General features: G+C 53.7%; 8 protein-coding genes across 8 annotated transcripts; 6 read left to right on the forward strand and 2 right to left on the reverse strand.

The window, feature by feature from the left end:
• Positions 1–83: 83 nt before the first annotated feature.
• DSM5745_00969 (uncharacterized protein) lies at positions 84–2668 on the forward strand (the record flags this gene model as incomplete). Its single annotated transcript, XM_026742985.1, has 3 exons — positions 84–555; positions 612–890; positions 948–2668. 3 exons carry the CDS (start codon positions 84–86, stop codon positions 2666–2668), a joined length of 2472 nt encoding a protein of 823 aa, XP_026608830.1.
• A 1952-nt stretch (positions 2669–4620) lies between these two features.
• DSM5745_00970 (Zn(II)2Cys6 transcription factor domain-containing protein) lies at positions 4621–6093 on the forward strand (the record flags this gene model as incomplete). Its single annotated transcript, XM_026742986.1, has 4 exons — positions 4621–4680; positions 4736–5194; positions 5241–5375; positions 5425–6093. 4 exons carry the CDS (start codon positions 4621–4623, stop codon positions 6091–6093), a joined length of 1323 nt encoding a protein of 440 aa, XP_026608831.1.
• Positions 6094–6313: 220 nt separating this feature from the next.
• Positions 6314–7331, reverse strand: DSM5745_00971 (uncharacterized protein; the record flags this gene model as incomplete). Its single annotated transcript, XM_026742987.1, has 2 exons — positions 6314–6712; positions 6765–7331. 2 exons carry the CDS (start codon positions 7329–7331, stop codon positions 6314–6316), a joined length of 966 nt encoding a protein of 321 aa, XP_026608832.1.
• Positions 7332–8164: 833 nt separating this feature from the next.
• Positions 8165–9048, forward strand: DSM5745_00972 (peroxiredoxin; the record flags this gene model as incomplete). The annotated part of the gene is made up of 3 exons (XM_026742988.1): positions 8165–8330; positions 8385–8566; positions 8611–9048. The coding sequence occupies 3 exons, from the start codon at positions 8165–8167 to the stop codon at positions 9046–9048; spliced, it is 786 nt and encodes a 261-aa protein (XP_026608833.1).
• Positions 9049–9285: 237 nt separating this feature from the next.
• Positions 9286–13161, forward strand: DSM5745_00973 (5-oxoprolinase; the record flags this gene model as incomplete). The annotated part of the gene is made up of 2 exons (XM_026742989.1): positions 9286–11796; positions 11842–13161. The coding sequence occupies 2 exons, from the start codon at positions 9286–9288 to the stop codon at positions 13159–13161; spliced, it is 3831 nt and encodes a 1276-aa protein (XP_026608834.1).
• A 338-nt stretch (positions 13162–13499) lies between these two features.
• On the forward strand, positions 13500–14429 carry DSM5745_00974 (aldo/keto reductase; the record flags this gene model as incomplete). The annotated part of the gene is made up of 1 exon (XM_026742990.1): positions 13500–14429. The coding sequence occupies one exon, from the start codon at positions 13500–13502 to the stop codon at positions 14427–14429; it is 930 nt and encodes a 309-aa protein (XP_026608835.1).
• A 303-nt stretch (positions 14430–14732) lies between these two features.
• On the forward strand, positions 14733–16096 carry DSM5745_00975 (uncharacterized protein; the record flags this gene model as incomplete). Its single annotated transcript, XM_026742991.1, has 4 exons — positions 14733–15094; positions 15144–15229; positions 15282–15946; positions 16004–16096. 4 exons carry the CDS (start codon positions 14733–14735, stop codon positions 16094–16096), a joined length of 1206 nt encoding a protein of 401 aa, XP_026608836.1.
• Positions 16097–16426: 330 nt separating this feature from the next.
• Positions 16427–16954, reverse strand: DSM5745_00976 (uncharacterized protein; the record flags this gene model as incomplete). Its single annotated transcript, XM_026742992.1, has 1 exon — positions 16427–16954. The coding sequence occupies one exon, from the start codon at positions 16952–16954 to the stop codon at positions 16427–16429; it is 528 nt and encodes a 175-aa protein (XP_026608837.1).
• Between the last annotated feature and the right edge of the window lie 240 nt (positions 16955–17194).

The raw sequence follows: 17194 nt of genomic DNA on the forward strand, positions 1-17194 counted from the left end.
TAAGTAGACCAGGCCTCCCAGATCTCTCAAAGATTAGTAGCTCACACAAGTCCATCTGTTGTAGACATCTCTTCACCTACAAAATGGAGGCCTGTCATCCTCAGCATGCGTGGTCGGATGAGAGTAGCATGGCGTGGGACCCCGACGATTCCCATGTGCCCTCCGGGCCCCTCGAGCATGCGCCACGTCGTCCTCCGTTACCCTCTCTCGACGCTATTGAGTATCTCTCCGATTCTTCAAGTTCAGATAACATCTTGGACACAGCAATTCGTCGTCGTCGTCCAACTACGACCACGGCATTTGATGACGACACCCATCATACCACTCAGCCGATCCGACTTCCTTACTCGATGGTACCATTCATTGGAGGATTTCGCTGCGAATGGTCCGGATGCACCAGATCCACCGTTTTCAGGCGAGAGGCCGATGTCCTGGGACATATCAGAACAATCCATCTCCCCGACTACCGGTGCCCTGATGATGGATCCGGACAGGCGCCCGGGGGAGAAGGTCACCTCAATCGGCATTTTGAGCGACGACATAGCGACCCTCTAGGTTTGTCCCCCACGGTAGTGCGTCTGTTTCTCGAATTTCGGACTGACACCGGGCAGCTGAGAGAAGGCTGATGGGCGATGAGCCTGGAAGAGAGCGTGCCCAAGCTCGAAGCGCAACCTGGTTCACGTCTACCTGGGAGCTGCCATACGTTTTAGATGGCATACCAGAAAATGAGCGCTTGCGTTTCGTCCTGGACAGCATTACTTTGACGATGTCCGAAAGAGGTGTCATAGTACAGACGTGCAATGAGTTCATTCAAGGACGGTATGGGCGGGCTGGGGTTGATTTACTCGCTGGGCTTTTGACGGCTGTCGGGTCAGATGATGGCAGATATAGTGCGTGTCCTGACCACCTGCGATTCCATAGATGGGGCTTAGCTAACAGGTGTTTAGCAAGCCTTGACATTCGTGCTCGCTGTTCCAAGAATGATGTCTCGGTTTCACTGGCCGAATCCTTCACCATTCTCCAGGGCATGTTAGTGTGGCTCTCACTTACCTTCCGTCCGCCCAAAAAAGACACCATCTGCTTCTCTACAGGCAACATTGACAGCACTGGTCTCACTCTACAAGGACTCTCACCAGCAGCATCAAATGGTGCATCTTGTTGGTTCGGCCTCTTCGAGAGCGCAGTCGTTGCGGTGGACCCCCATATCCAGACCAGCCAGACCAGGTATCTCGAAACCAATTTCGCTCTGTTGCTTTACCTAGCAGCAGTGGAGTATCCAGTCCTATTTGATGGCGGCCTGGTGCTGATGGGGTACTCGACGGCTCTGGTTCCAGTGAGGCGCATCGACGACGAAACCACACTCTGGCATTTGGAAACAGCCGATCATGACTCCCAACTCAAGATGTCGAGCCTCAAAGCACTCAGAGGGGATTGGCTCAAAGTTACCGAGCTGAGGGGACTTGGAACGAAGAAGGCCTTGCTCGGCTGGTGCCCTGAAGCCATTACACTGCTTGGGACAGGCCAACTGGACACGGTCGAGTGGTCGAATGCGAAAGCGAAAAGATCCTCCTGGGCTTGGACGGGGGCAAATTTGCAATTTATAGCCGCCTCGGCGGCTCCCTTCCAACTCGGTGGCCAGGCTGGTCTGACATTCGATCGCTCAATCAACACCTTGCGATTCAGTGCTGAGAGAAACTACTTCAAGTGTTTGAGTAGTAGTGCAAAGGAGCAAATTGTCATCTATGATGTTGAGTGCTCGAGGGCGTGGCTCGTTCCATTGATATGCGTGTTCCATGAGATGCTGCGGGCGTACTGGCGGACGGTTCCGTCACAATTCCGACAGGCTGATATACCGGCAGCGAGTCCCAGCTTCGACGGGGCATCAGCAGCCCTGGCAGCCCTCTGGAACAGTGGTGGGACTGTTGTCGCCATCTCCCCGGATGATCGGCTCACCATCCGTGACCTAATTCTAGGATTCTCGACAAATCTCTCCCGGGCTGTATTGCATCGCCCCAACCGTAAAGAGATATACGGATATGAAGTTATGGATCTCACCATGGACTCTTCCAAGAGCGATCTAAAGAGGTGTCACATCAAGAAACAAGGACTGCCCTGGATAACGCTGTTGGAGCAGGTTAATTGCCTTTTCTGCTCCAAACTTGGCGAAGCCATCCACGGTTCACGGGGTGATACATATGATTCGCCCTGCAATCAGGTCCCAGAAGGCCGCGACTGGCTCGTTGCGACCATGCGCAGCATCAACGAACTGAATGCAAGGCACGGCGGCCATTGCCTACCAGGCATTCGTCGACTTTCAGATCAGCATCAATGGCTAATGACAGGGTCGCCTTTCGAAAAATGCGGGCATCCAAATGGAGGCCAGGCGTCCTGTTGGGAGTCAGGCGCTTTGATCCAAGAAATCCAGACAACCCGTGGGCGAAAAGCCCAACAATACGACAAGGACCCTTTGTACTCCGAAAATGGCGCCGTTGTATTTGGTCGCCCAACTGGGTTTCCGATATCACTCTGCCAGATCCCTGGGTTGAGCATGAAAAACAAACAGAGTGTCCCGGGGTACTCATCTCAAAGCTCTGTAATTGCTTCTTTGCCAATCTCATCCCAGGGACAGCATGATGTGATTATGACTATGCCATCCAATGTTGTTTAGGCTGGCCTGGGCTTGCACTAATAAGAGCGAGACAGCGGGGCTCGCAGGTTTCCTGATTGGCTTGAGAGTTGGGTATCTGGAACATGTTTGTAGCATATTTTGCATCTTGTTTGTCGACAACGTCGTATTTTGTTTTGTTCTTCGGTGGATTTCGTTCTTCGGCGGGATGTTAGGCCTTTCTCCAGGGCAAATCATTGTTCTGCGTTGAGAGTTGAGCAGATGTAGTTTGGGTTATGGAAGTCAAGAGTATCGCAAGTTTGAGATGAATCCACGGAATAAAGCGAGTTAGCAGCAGCCCTCCCATGATCGCCGACCGTGTCCCCAAGGGTTGGGGGCAGCGAATTGTGGGCGGAGGACGAAAATGATCCAACGGAAGGCGCGATGGTGTGTCCGAGATCGATGGCAAATGGGACTGCTCTTCCTCACGAGCAATATGACGCATTTGCGAGACCAAATCGAAACATATACGGGTCCAATAGGCATCGTTGCTAAGGAGCAACGTCTGCTATGGTCCGGCGATATCTTTCGATGCCTGAACTCGAGCATCGAAACATCGAGTCATATGCAGGCAGGACTTCAAGGAAGGTCAGATAAGGCGGCCAAGAGGCATCCATGTCGTCAATCTTCCAGGTACAGTTGTCGCCCTTGTGTCCCTTCTCCCTTCCCGCACGGCCGACGCAATCCGAGATAACATGGGGGTATCACTGTCCGATTCCCCGCGATCAGGATGAAAGCAAAGGCCTCGGGTACTGCTGCCGGTTGCTAAGTGCCGCATCCAAGGTATCTGCGGGGTGACTTAAGTGGCTTGGGCCAAGATAACGTGTTCAGCCCCTCCCAGCATACGCGGGTGTAATACGTAGGACGAAACGTGGTTGCGACCAGGCATTTGGGGCCAAAACGGTGCACGTGGGGGCAGAGTTGCGGTTACCTGCAATATTTGTCTGTTGCATCGAGCAAGGACCAGGGATTCCTGTGAATGTCCGTGCTGCAAGAGCTACTCAGACAGTCTTCTACCAGTCAGCAGGCGCGTCGAGTTTACCAAACTTGTACTCGAGATGCAGGAGAAATCTAAAACAGCCCTGCGAGGCAGTCTTCACGGGGAGAAGCAATGGGGTGGTGAGGGGCGCACTTCCGCCGATGAACAGACAGCACTGGTCGTGAGCCGGATAGCGTGGGAGCTGTGCATAATTCCTCAAGCAAGAGTCAACCAAGCAGAACCCTTGCCAATCAGCCCCTAAAAATGGTCACAGGCCACTCATAAGCTGTCCGCGCTGTTGGTTTGCTGTTTGGGGGTGCTGATCCCTGCGGCCAGGGGCCAACGAGCGGACACGGCCGGGGTAAACTGCAGTCTCCGGGTATGTTTCAGCCGAATTGTGCTTGTCTAAGACATCTGCCATCAGAATGGGTTGGCGGTTGGGGCCAAAAGCGATTCAAGGTACCCAAAACGGACACAACTCCGGCGGTTACCATCGTTGGTGGAAATTGGAGGTTGGCATACAGGGATCTTCAGTCCAATCGAATCACCCGAGTCACTCGGCCTTGGGCTCTCAGCCTCTTTGGTGGACCAGGTAAATTGACCCGCTCGATAAAGTAGATACATCGTTTGCGTGTGGGTCGATGTGATATATTTAGCAAAGCTTCTGGGGAATAATGACTGTGATGGACAAGCTCCTTCCCGATCAAGGTGGTTGGTCAAATATCCCCGTTCGTCACCGTGGCTTGGGGGCCTTGCAGACGATAAGCATGAAGAAAGCGCAGAGTTGGCGCCAAGTGATAATGATGCAACGGTCGAGCTACTATAAGCGAGTCAGTCAATAAGGAGCCGTGTTTCTTAAATAAGAGCCAAACGCCATTCTATATCTTAGCTCAGGGAGAGCCCCACGGTCATCACTTTAAACCGCCATTCTCAAGCCCGTGCGCTCAACGGTGTTTGTAAACGAACAGGACGGAGCATGCCTGGCGTACCGTCAAGTCGTGGCTGCGAGGCCTGTCGGAGGCAGAAGAAAAAGGTTGTGATCAGCTCGGCGCGACGTCGCAATTCGATGTGTATTTGCTAAACCTGAGTAGTGCGACCAACTCAAACCAGCGTGTACGCGATGTGTTCGTCTTCAAATTGCTTGTGTGGGATCTGGTCAGAAACGGTTCACATTCAAGGAAGGCTACTCGTGCAAAGGCCCAGGCGCTATAGTTTTATCGCGCGCATGTCAGATCCCTAGTAATGACACGGTGGACATCGCCAAAGACTTTATTGAAGTCCTGCAAGTCACCGACATCCGTTACGACGTGACGTGGTATGGGCCCTTTCTAGAAAGCCTTCCTCGGCGTATCGGATCTAGCCCTGCCCTAGATGCGGCGGTCGGCGCAGTGGCTAGTGTTGTCAAGGCGCTGCGTACGCAGAAGAATTTCCCAGACGCGATGGCACGCTATGTGAAGGGATGGAAGGCTTTGAGGACGTGTTTGAGTGACCCGGAGCAAACAAGATCAATACATACGGTGTGCGCGATCTATCTGATGATGATATGTCAGGTTAGTCTGCTCGGTCAATAAGGAGCGATGATAACTAACCATGCAGAGCTGGGTTGGGCGACCAGATGACCCTTTCGCAAATCACGGAGAGATCCTCACTCAGATCCTCAACGCAGCCGTCTCGCAGACCGGCAGAGGACAGTTTGAAGACAACATGATTGTCATGTTGAGTATGCCAGTGGTAAGCACGATGTCTCCAGCTCCAGTGGATCTAGCTCATCCGAGTCCAGGTTATGCAGAGTATCGTTGATCCCACAATTCCCCTCGGGTCCTGGTTCTGGGCGATTGCCAAATCGTATGGGACACAGCGACCGATCCTCAGTAACCATGGCACTCAGCTTCCAAGTCTCCAATTCCCTTGTATGGTTCAGATAGCACAATGGATTCGCGATCCCGGTCTGCATTTGCTCGATATCGACGCGGCGTACAATCAACTGATTACGGACTGCGTGACGATGCGTGCCGTACTGGATAGATTCACGGAAGCCGATATACCAGGTGCCACACGGTCAGGAAATCGTTTGCAAACCCGTCCGCAGGCCTCGTACTCGATGTTGATCTGCCTCGCTCTTGTGCTGAACCAAGTGATACGCATCTTCGAACCGAATAACATTCCGCTGCTCGATGAATCAGCGGATCTGGTTAGCGAAACAATTTGGCTTGCGCGGCTTGCAGAGAGATACCGACCCTTTGGGGTGAGCTTCATGCCAGTTTTGCTCGTCATGTCATGGAACGCAACGGAGGACATTGATGTGAGGAGTCAAATCCAAGAGATCCTGGTCGGGTATGAGGCCGACTTTCCCGCGGTCAAATGGGTGGAGACGTGTTACTGGATGCAGAATAAATATGATGAGATACGCAGAACGCAGCTAGGCGCGTTGTTTGCCGCTGCTTGCTGAGATGAAACGAGAGGCGAGTGGTTTTGTGGGATGGAGGAGAGTGTGTTTGGACGTGGGAGGAGTTGGGATCATGTGCTCTTTAGCGACTGCCTTGTGCGACTTTGGAAAGCGCCTTCTCTTCCGGTACAAATCGATTTTCAAGCCATTTGTACTACTCAATATTATATTTGACTTCATCGGTATACCCAAAATGCAGCAAAATAATGATCAACAGCCTTCGCTAGTCACCCCCTTCCATATTCTCCGCAGCCTCCTCCAAGAAGTCCGGTATCTTACACCTAAGGCGATGCTCCGCTTCCACCACAATCCAGCAGGTGAAGGCAATTGCATCCTCGGTGAGGTTGCCTAAATGTAGCCCATGAGAGTTCAGATCTCGCTCGTCCTTGACATCGGATGGCTTGGTGCTAGCGGCATCGACCCGCGTCATAAAGCTTGGGGAGTGGTTTTTGTGAACGTCCGTTGGATGCTTCGGTGGCTCGTCAGGGAAGGAATAGAGTCTGAGCTGGCCTAGCAACGTCTTTGACTTGTTCGGAGGGCCGCCAGTTCTCACTGTCTTGCGAGATCCCAGTGGGCGCTTCTCAAAGGTCGCGATCAGAGCATGGTCAGATAGGCGAACAAGCTGGACACCACTGTTTTAAGCAAGGAGCCTCTCTCGATAGTGCTGATCTTACCTTCATGCTATGCGACCACCCCTTAACCCTTCGCATAAATCCAGTCGCAAACATTCTTGTCCCTAACCAGCGATACCGCACACCATCCAGCTCCCACTCAACACTGCGCGAGAAGAACCCCATCCTCTGCATTCGTATCATCACCACCTTCCCTTGTACGATCTTTTCCTCGTCAATCTCCACTGGCTTCTCCTCTTTTCCAAACCGCCTCCTCCACTTATTCTTCTTTTCAGCTTTCCGTCTCTGGTCTCGCAGCCGTTCATTGTCTAGAACCTCCTGCACGCCGTCTCCGACCCAGACTCGAAACGTCCCCCACATGGCTGAACGACGAGCCCGTCCGATGGCATTTGTCGTCGGGGTATACTTGGGGTTGTCGCCGCGGTAAAACACCGGTTTCCACGTGTCGCCATGCTTGTGCGGGACAGGGTTCGTAACAAAGTATCTCGCATCTGCGGTATCTGATTCCGAGAAAAGCTGCTTGCGGCCTTTGAAGCAGCGGCGATACAGCTGGAGAGTAAGAGTGGGCTCCGGGTGCGCAGCTTCGTTGCTACTATCTCCGAGGTCCATGCTTAAATCGCACAGTGAGATTGGGTCATTCAAATGAGTAGGCTGATGAAGCACGTATCAAACGACCAAACAGCTCATGATGCTCGCTTATATATCGACCTCATCGGCCGAAGACGAGCTGAGAGATGAGGCTTTGAAGAACATCAAGTGGTCGGAGCTAGAGTCTAGCCTAGTTGGCGAATACGAGCAGAAGACCTATCAAAGCCCGAGCCCAAAGAGCACGAGGCGCGGTTACCTCGTAATGGTGCGTCTGGCGTTGGTCAAGACAGCTAAGCGCAGTTTTGCTTTTCGAGTTGCGTGGCTTGTTTTCGGGGTCCGAGTCTCCAATCAATTTGGGATGACTTGTTTTCGCCCAATAGCTTGATATGCTTAGTTCAGCAAAATGCGGCCTTGCAGTAGAGAGTGTTCACTCTGAGATATTCCATTTTTTGCCCAACGACTCCATCCTGGGGGAGATCCATGGATGTTATTGTTTGGCAAGGACCAGTGAAAGGGATGTTCGCTGTTTGTCGGGAAAATATATCTCTGCAGGTTGAGACCATATATTTCCCGGAACCGTACCAAGGCCCACCAGTGCTCGAATGACTGACTAGATGAGTTGAGTGATTCAGTACTGCAATTTTTGCCCTGTACTCCGTAGACATGAGAATCGACCTAGGATGTGGTGAAGACAACATAGCAGGCTGGAGTGTCGGAGATAGCCGGATATATCATTGTCGGGCAGAATAAGGCGGTGAGACAAGCGGAAGACAGAAATCCCGCCAAACCCATGGCGTCAACGTGGGAGCTTCTTCTTCCTCCATTGAATCCTCGTCTGCAATTGAGTATCAAAAATGGCTTCCTTCTTCCCTCGCACTGCCTTCCGCACCCTGAGCGCCCTGCCCAAGGCTGCTCCCTGGGCCAAGACTCCCATCACCGCACCCCTCGCTCAGCCCCTCGCTCGCCGCTTCATCGGTAGCCTTCCCCGCGAGCAGCCGCGTCTGCGTCTCGGCTCAACCGGTAAGACTACATCTACTGCCGTCAATTGACACCGCTAACGCCAATGTTTTGCAGCCCCCAACTTCGAGGCCGTGACCACTCAAGGCCAGATCGACTTCCACAAATGGATGGACGGCTGCTGGACGATCCTCTTCTCCCACCCCGCTGATTTCACACCTGTCTGCACAACCGAGCTCGGCGCGTTCGCCAAGCTGAAGGGTGAATTCGCGAAGCGCGGCGTCAAGATGATCGGACTGGTACGAATCACAACTGATGGGTAGGACGGCACTGACGCAAGTAGAGCGCCAACGACCTCGGCTCCCACGGCGACTGGATCAAGGACATCAACGAGGTGACCGGCAGCGACGTCCAGTTCCCCATTATCGCCGACGCCGACCGCAAGGTCGCCTGGCTGTACGACATGATCGACGAGTCCGAGCTCGCCAACCTCGCTGAGAAGGGCATTGCCTTCACCATCCGCTCCGTCTTCATCATCGACCCCGCCAAGAAGATCCGTCTGGTCATGAGCTACCCCGCGTCTACTGGCCGCAACACCGCTGAGGTCCTCCGTGTTATTGACTCCCTCCAGACCGCCGACAAGAAGGGCATTGCCACTCCGATCGACTGGCAGGTTGGTGACGACGTGATCGTCCCTCCTTCCGTCTCCACCGAGGACGCGAAGAAGAAGTTCGGTGAGGTCCGCGAGCTGAAGCCTTACCTCCGCTACACCAAGTACTAGTGTAATCTAGATAGACTGTACCATTAGCTGTACCACTACCATAGAACTGAGCTCACCATGACCCTATCTATCCTTCGCCCACCTCGTCGATCCGAGCAAAGGCGGCGGTGATCGGCAGTATGCATGTCGTCATATTGACTCCAACAAATGACTAAGCGAGATAAGGGGCCCCTCATGTTCTCCAAGTTCTCTGCCAGGTGTCGAGATCCGATCTCATCACCTCAGGGCGAAGAAACCATGGCTGAGAACGGCAAAATCACAATATCCATTGACCGCGGCGGTACATTCACCGACGTCCACGCCGTCGTCCCCGGCCGCCCCGATATCATCCTCAAGCTGCTCTCCGTCGACCCCGCACACTACCAAGATGCGCCAACAGAAGGTGTGCGTCAGATCCTGGAGCAGGTCACGGGTAAGCCGCATCCGAGGGGGAAACCACTAGAGCTGGGACCGATTGAGAGTTTGCGTATGGGAACAACGGTTGCCACGAATGCGTTGCTTGAGCGGAAGGGCGCGCGGTCCGCGCTGATCACCACGAAGGGGTTCCGCGATCTGTTGAGGATTGGAGACCAGTCGCGTCCGAATATCTTTGATCTGACGATGGCGAGGCCTGGTGTTCTGCCTGAGGCCGTTGTGGAGGTTGACGAGCGCATTGTGCCTATCCATCCTGCGTCGGATAAGGACTGCTTCACCGGTGCCCGGGTCGTCGAGGGCGTCACTGGCGAGAAGTTCCGAGTCGTCAAGGAGTTGGATGTTGAGAAGGTCCGGCCTGAGCTTGAGAGGCTAAAGAAGGAAGGGTACCAGTCTTTGTCCGTTGCGCTGGTGCATTCCTATGTCTATCCTGAGCACGAACGGCTCATCGGGGAGATGGCGGAGGAAATGGGGTTCTCGGTTACTCTATCCTCCAAGCTGCAGCCCATGATCAAGATTGTGCCTCGTGGGATGTCTGCTGCTGCAGATGCATATTTGACGCCGGTGATCAAGACGTACATCGACTCCATCTCGTCCAGCTTCGAGGGAGGCCTTGCTAACCAGCACACTTGTCGATTCGAGTTCATGCAGTCTGATGGCGGTCTGGTTGACTTTCGCAAGTTTAGTGGCCTAAAGGCCATCCTTTCTGGGCCTGCGGCGGGTGTGGTCGGCTTTGCAGCGACTAGCTGGGATGCGAAGGAGAAGACCCCTGTGATCGGGTTCGATATGGGAGGAACTTCAACGGATGTTTCAAGGTTCGACGGCCACCTAGAACACGTTTTCGGTTCCAAACTGGCTGGAGTCCAGATTCAGTCCCCGCAGCTTGATATCAACACTGTGGCTGCGGGAGGTGGTTCCATTTTGAACTCGCGCAACGGTCTCTTCTATGTCGGACCAGAGTCTGCTTCAGCTCACCCCGGCCCTGCTTGCTACCGTAAAGGTGGTCCACTGACAGTGACGGACGCCAACCTCTTCCTTGGCCGTTTGCTACCAGAGTTCTTCCCCCACATTTTTGGAGAGAACGAAGATCAGCCCCTTGATCAGGAGATCACCACGAAGAAATTCAATGAGCTGACCGAAACTGTCAACGCCGAGCGAAAGCGAAAGGGGGAATCCGAGTATACCCCAGAAGAAGTCGCGCTCGGCTTCTTGAAGGTGGCGGATGAGTCGATGGCCCGTCCGATCAGGAACCTGACTGAAGCTCGAGGCTTCGAAACCGCGGGCCACCACCTCGCGTCATTTGGTGGTGCGGGTGGTCAACATGCCTGCCCAGTCGCAGCATCACTCGGAATTTCGCGAATCATTATCCACAAGTTTTCTTCCGTGCTCTCAGCGTACGGTCTGGCGTTAGCCGAGGTGGTAAAGGAGTCCCAAGAGCCGCTCTCGACCCAATACGAATCGTCCAAGTCAAAGCTCAACGAGAAGCTAAAGGAAATGACGGACGCCGCAGTCGAAGACATGAAAGAGCAAGGATTCTCCCCGGATCAAGTGCGACATGAACGGTATCTGAACCTTCGCTACGACGGGTCCGACACCAGCTTGATGATTCTCGAGCCGGAGGATGACTCTGACTTCCTGGACCATTTCCGAGAGCGGCATCGTCGGGAGTTCGGATTCAACTCGGACAGACCAGTGCTGGTGGACGATATCCGTGTCCGTACGATTGCTGCGTCCAAGGTCCGGGATGAGAAGAGTCCACTGGTCCAGCTGCGGGAAGCTGAGATGCGCGATATCTCTACTGATCCAGACCTTATTACCAAGACGTTCTTCGATGGCCAGAAGGAGAGGCTTGATACGCCGGTATACAAACTTGATAACATCGAGAAGAACTCTCGTATTCACGGGCCCGCTATCATCATCGACAACACGCAGACGATTGTCGTTGTTCCTGACGCCGTGGCCAGTGTCCTGGAGACATGCATTGTTATCGATCTGAAGGAAACGAAGTCGACTGAGGAGAAACCATCCTCCGGAATTGACACCATCAAGCTCAGTATCTTCGGCCACCGATTCATGTCAATCGCTGAGCAAATGGGTCGAACTCTGCAAAAGACATCTGTCTCGACCAACATTAAGGAACGGCTTGACTTTTCTTGCGCTCTCTTCTCGCCTGACGGTGGGTTGGTGGCTAATGCGCCCCATGTTCCGGTTCACCTTGGGTCGATGCAGTTCGCCGTCCGGTACCAGCACAAGAAGTGGGAAGGTAATTTGAAGGACGGCGATGTGTTGGTTGCCAACCATCCCAGCTGCGGTGGGACCCATTTGCCGGATATTACTGTAAGCATCCTCACCAAACTAAACAAAATGATGCTAATTATCCAGGTCATTACACCCGTCTTCGACAAGCCCGGTGGCAGCGAGATCATGTTCTACGTAGCCAGCCGCGGCCACCACGCGGACATCGGCGGTATCCTTCCCGGATCTATGCCACCCAAGTCAACCGAACTCTGGCAGGAGGGCGCCGCCATCGAAGGAGAGAAGATCGTCAGCAACGGAAAGTTCGACGAAGAACGAATTACTGAACTCCTTGTCAAGAAACCTGCACAGTATCCTGGATGCTCCGGTGCGCGATGCCTCACCGACAACATCTCCGACCTCAAAGCGCAAATCGCCGCCAACACCCGCGGTATCTCTCTTATCCAAGCCCTCTTCGCCGAGTATGGCGTCGAGACAGTCCAGAAGTACATGTACGCGATTCAAGAAACGGCCGAGACAGCGGTCCGCAACCTACTGAAGGACCTGCACCACCGCTTCGAAGGCAAGCCCCTAGAAGCAATCGACTACATGGACGACGGAACCCCCATCAAGCTCAAGGTAACGATCAACGGCGACGACGGATCAGCCGTATTCGACTTTGAAGGCACAGGCCCCCAAGTATACGGCGCCTGGAACGCCCCAATTGCAATAACACACTCCGCAATCATATACTGTCTCCGCTGCATGATCAACGCCGACATGCCCCTGAACCAAGGCTGCCTGGCTCCCATCGACATCAAAGTCCCACCATCCTGCCTGCTCTCACCAACCAAGAACGCCGCCGTCGTCGGCGGCAACGTCGTGACCTCGCAGCGCGTGACGGACGTCGTGTTCAAGGCCTTCCGCGCCTGCGCCGCCTCCCAGGGAGACTGCAACAACCTAACCTTCGGCACCAACGCCAAGAAGGACCCCGAGAGCGGCAAGGAGATCCCCGGCTTCGGATACTACGAGACTATTGCGGGCGGGAGCGGCGCGGGACCAACATGGGACGGCGAGTCCGGGATTCATGTGCATATGACCAATACCCGGATTACGGACCCTGAGATCCTGGAGAAGCGCTATCCGACTCTCCTGCGGCAGTTTACGCTCCGCTCGGGGTCGGGCGGGAAGGGACAGCATCCTGGTGGTGAGGGGGTGATTCGGGAGATTGAGTTTCTGACACCGATGGATTGCTCGATTTTGTCTGAACGGCGGGTGCATCGGCCGTATGGCTTGGAAGGGGGTGGGGATGCGGAACCTGGTATGAACCTTTGGGTCACGAAGGACAAGGACACCGGGGAGGATCATACGGTCAATATCGGTGGGAAGAACACGATTCATGTCGAGACGCATGACCGCATTGTTATTATTACGCCTGGTGGGGGTGGGTGGGGGAAGGAGGAGTAGGTCGTTTCTCACATTAGAGGGCAGTATAGATGAGATGAGATTGTATAGGCCAATAGATACATCATATCCACCGAGGTCCCCTGAACCTTCAACCTTGTGCTTCCGAGCCATTCTAGAAGACGGAAAAGGTTTCCGAAGGCAGATCTATAATTTGAAGCTGATCATACCCACGTCATGACCAACGTCCTGATATCAATTTGACGTCAACACCAACGCCTCATGCAACCACAACCACAACCACAAGCTATAAAACCCAAGATCCCTCAACCAGAACCCCCCAGACAATCAAACAAACCCAACCCACTCTACACCTTCTACGCAAACCTCAAAAGCAAAAAATGACAACCTTCAAACTCAACACCGGCGCCTCCATCCCCGCCCTCGGCTTCGGCACGTGGCAAGACGCCGACGCGCAAGAGAACGCCGTCCTCGAAGCCCTGAAAGCCGGGTACAGACACATCGACACCGCGCGCGTCTACGGCACCGAGCCCGCCGTCGGCCGCGCAATCAAGAAATCCGGCATCCCGCGCGACCAGATCTTCCTCACCACCAAGATCTGGAACAACAAGCACCACCCCGACGACGTGCCGCAGGCTCTACAGGATAGTCTGAACGATCTGGGGCTGGAGTACGTTGATCTGCTGCTTATGCACTGGCCCGTTGCATTCAAGCGCGGAGATGAGCTGTTCCCCAAGACTCAGTCTGGAGGCCCTGATGTGGTCGATACGGATTACCTGGATACGTACAGGGCGATGGAGAAGTTGATCGCAACGGGGAAAGTCAAGGCCATCGGTGTGAGCAACTTCAGCAAAGCTGAGATGGAAAGGGTCCTTGCGAACGCGACGGTCCCGCCGGCTGTGCACCAGCTCGAAGGACACCCGTGGCTGCAGCAGCGGGGGTTCGCGGACTGGCATAAGAAGAACGGGATCCATGTTACGCACTACTCGCCGTTCGGGAACCAGAACGAGATTTATAGTCGGGAGGGCACGATTGGGCGGTTGATTGAGGACCCCGTGCTGGTTGAGATCGGCAAGAAGTATGGGAAGAGTGCGGCGCAGGTGGCGCTTGCTTGGGGGGTTAGTGAGGGACATAGTGTCCTGCCGAAGAGTAAGACGCCTGAGCGGATTCGGCAGAATCTGGAGGGGGACTTTAAGCTTGACCAGGAGGATGTCAAGAAGATCAGGGGGATTGATCGGAAGTTGAGGTTTAATGACTCCAGTGAGGATTTTGGGTATGATTTGTTCAAGGACCTTGATGGGAAGAAATAGGAATCCAGTCGGGGATGGTGGTGCTTGATATGACCTGTATGATATGATAATGAATCTTTTGATGCACCTTCATGGTTTCTTGTCCCCTTGTTCATTGCTTCTAGATGATGATTATACGGGATATGCCTGCTTATCCGCATACGCATACGCACTCCATCGTAAACAGCAAAGATCATCCTTCAGCCCTGCCTACGTGGGGCAAACCATCTGATCAGCGTATATAAACATCGATCTCCGTCATTTCTTCCCTTCCTTCATCTTAGTCCCTCGACGTTTCTCACTGTCGCCAAAATTCCCTCCAACATGGCCTTCCAACGCCCACTCCAACTACTCACCTGCTTCACCCTACTCTTCAGTCGGATTAAACTTGGAAATGGAGCAGCCACAGCGCGTCCCTACTCAGCCCGCATGGCCGACAGCGTGATGCTGCGCGGACAGGCAATTCACGACGACTCAAGTGATTCGTCGGGTTTATTGCAGGTTGGGACGTTCCAGACGGCTCTCTTGGATCTGGTCGAGTCACCGTCCGCTCAGTACCTGGAACAGGACTGGGAATCGTTTCTCTCGCGCAGCGCAGATAGTGTTGTTGGACTGGTTGATAATGCGACGCAGGACACGCAGTTCCCGCTTGATCGGCTGAGTGTGGGGAAAGGGTTATTGTATCAGTAAGTAAGACAGCTAATTTTACATGGAGGAAAGCTAAGGGTGATCTAGGTACGAGCGGACCGGGAACGAGACGTATAAAGATGCACTCGATGCCCTGCGTCTGTCGATTGACCTCCAGCCACGGAACCAATATGGTGCGTAGACCCCCTTCTGTCCTTATCGATCCACCTTTCTGAACATTTATAGGCGGCCTTTGGTACTACGTCTATCCCAACTGGAGCTATCTCGACGGAATGTTCAGCCTCCTCTCGTTTCTCCCACTCTACACATCCGCATTCTCCCCATCCAACAGTTCCTCTACGACAGACTCCGTGCTATACCAACTCGACCTCCTCTGGACGCACTGCCACGACAACGCAACAGACCTCCTCTTCCACGGCTACGACGCATCAAAGACAGCCGTGTGGGCGGATCCAGTAACCGGCGCGAGCCCCTATGTCTGGATTCGGGCACTGGGCTGGTTTATGATGGGGCTAGTTGATTTCCTCGAGCTGCATCTAACCGAGCTAGAAGGCAGGCTGGGCATTTGGCATGGACGGTTCATTTCCCTCTCCAACGCACTCCTTGACACCGTTGACGAAGGTTCCGGCGCCTGGTGGCAAGTCCTCAATGCACCCGGGCGCGAGGGCAACTACATCGAGTCCAGCGGGAGCGCGATGTTCGTTTATACGCTGCTCAAGGGTGTAAGGCTTGGCCTTTTGGAGGATACGGTCAAGAACAACTATACCACCGTTGCCGAGAGAGCTTATCAGACGCTCGTGGAGAGATTTGTTGATGAGAATGAGGATGGGACGCTGAGTTATAACGGTACCGTGGGTGTTTGCAGTTTGAATTCGACGGCGAGCTATGAGGTATGTGCCCTATGTTTATGAGAGAAAGTTTGAAGAAGACTAATTATGCGTTTTTAGTACTATGTCAATCAACCGCTTGTATACGATAGCGTCTTGGGTTCAGCGGCGTTCATCCGGGCGAGTATAGAGCATGAGCTCTACAAGGCATAATGCAGCTTTCCGCTCGTTTCGCAGTGGGATCTAAAAGGGGTGAAAGAAGTTTGAAGGAGTGCCAAACCTATCTAGAGCGCCGATCTTACACAGCCACAATAAAAAGGAACGAAGTATGATATAACCCCAGTTGCCTCATCGTAAATCAAAGGTATACACAGGTATTCCAACCGAGTTCATGCTGCAAAGAAACATTGGAAACCGCACCCCGAGCCATCCTGAGGACGAAATTGATAAAACAACCCGCATCCGAAACTATATATAGCCAGTCTGAAGGACCGTACCTGCCGCCCATATCCAGACATACACATACGATGACAAGATATCATCTTAATAGAAGGTTCCATGCTTGACCTCCCTCCGCTCTGAGCCATCAGGGTAGCGCCAGTAAAGATTGACCGCGTCCCAAGTGGCATTGGCGCTGCCAGGCGCCACCAGCCCGCTACCCTCGAGATCCGAGATGAAGGTGGACATCCAAAACCGGCATCCCTCCCATTCCTCCGTGAAGTTATACCTATCACGTCCATTCGAGTTGATGATGTCGATGATCGTGCGGACCGTAGCCTGAGCCCTGAGCGGGAAAGTCAGGGCCTTGATGGCGTTGTGCGAACAAACGTATGTCTTGGACGCGATGTTGATTTTGCCTCGCTGCCCGTCGGAGCCGTATCCTGGGGCCATGTCCAGGCGGACAGATTCACGCTCCGAGATCTGCAGAAAGGTAGCCCAGTGGTTGGTTGGAGGGTTCCCATCTTCGTCGCCTGCGTTCTTCTCGTTCTTGTAGCCGCAGATATGGATGTATTCGACTGGGGCTTCCAGGTCGGCAGGGTTGAAATCGTCATCTTCGTAGTTTGAGTTCATTTTTGCCTTGAAGTGGGTTAACTTTAGCGGGATGGACTTTTAAGCTGGATATGGACGGTTTGTTGGTTTACCGGGCGGAGTTGGATAGATAAGAGCTGGAGACTTCGACCACGGCCGGACTTGGTGGGGGACTTTGTAGGAAGATGGTTTTGAGCTCGGTTCGTGGTTAGAATACTTCATCTTGTCCCGGAAACGGGATCGAATTTATGCTCCGTTCAGTTTCCAAGTGATTACGACGCT

Source organism: Aspergillus mulundensis (assembly GCF_003369625.1).
Source record: "Aspergillus mulundensis strain DSM 5745 chromosome Unknown scaffold_0, whole genome shotgun sequence".
Taxonomy (NCBI): domain Eukaryota; kingdom Fungi; phylum Ascomycota; class Eurotiomycetes; order Eurotiales; family Aspergillaceae; genus Aspergillus; species Aspergillus mulundensis.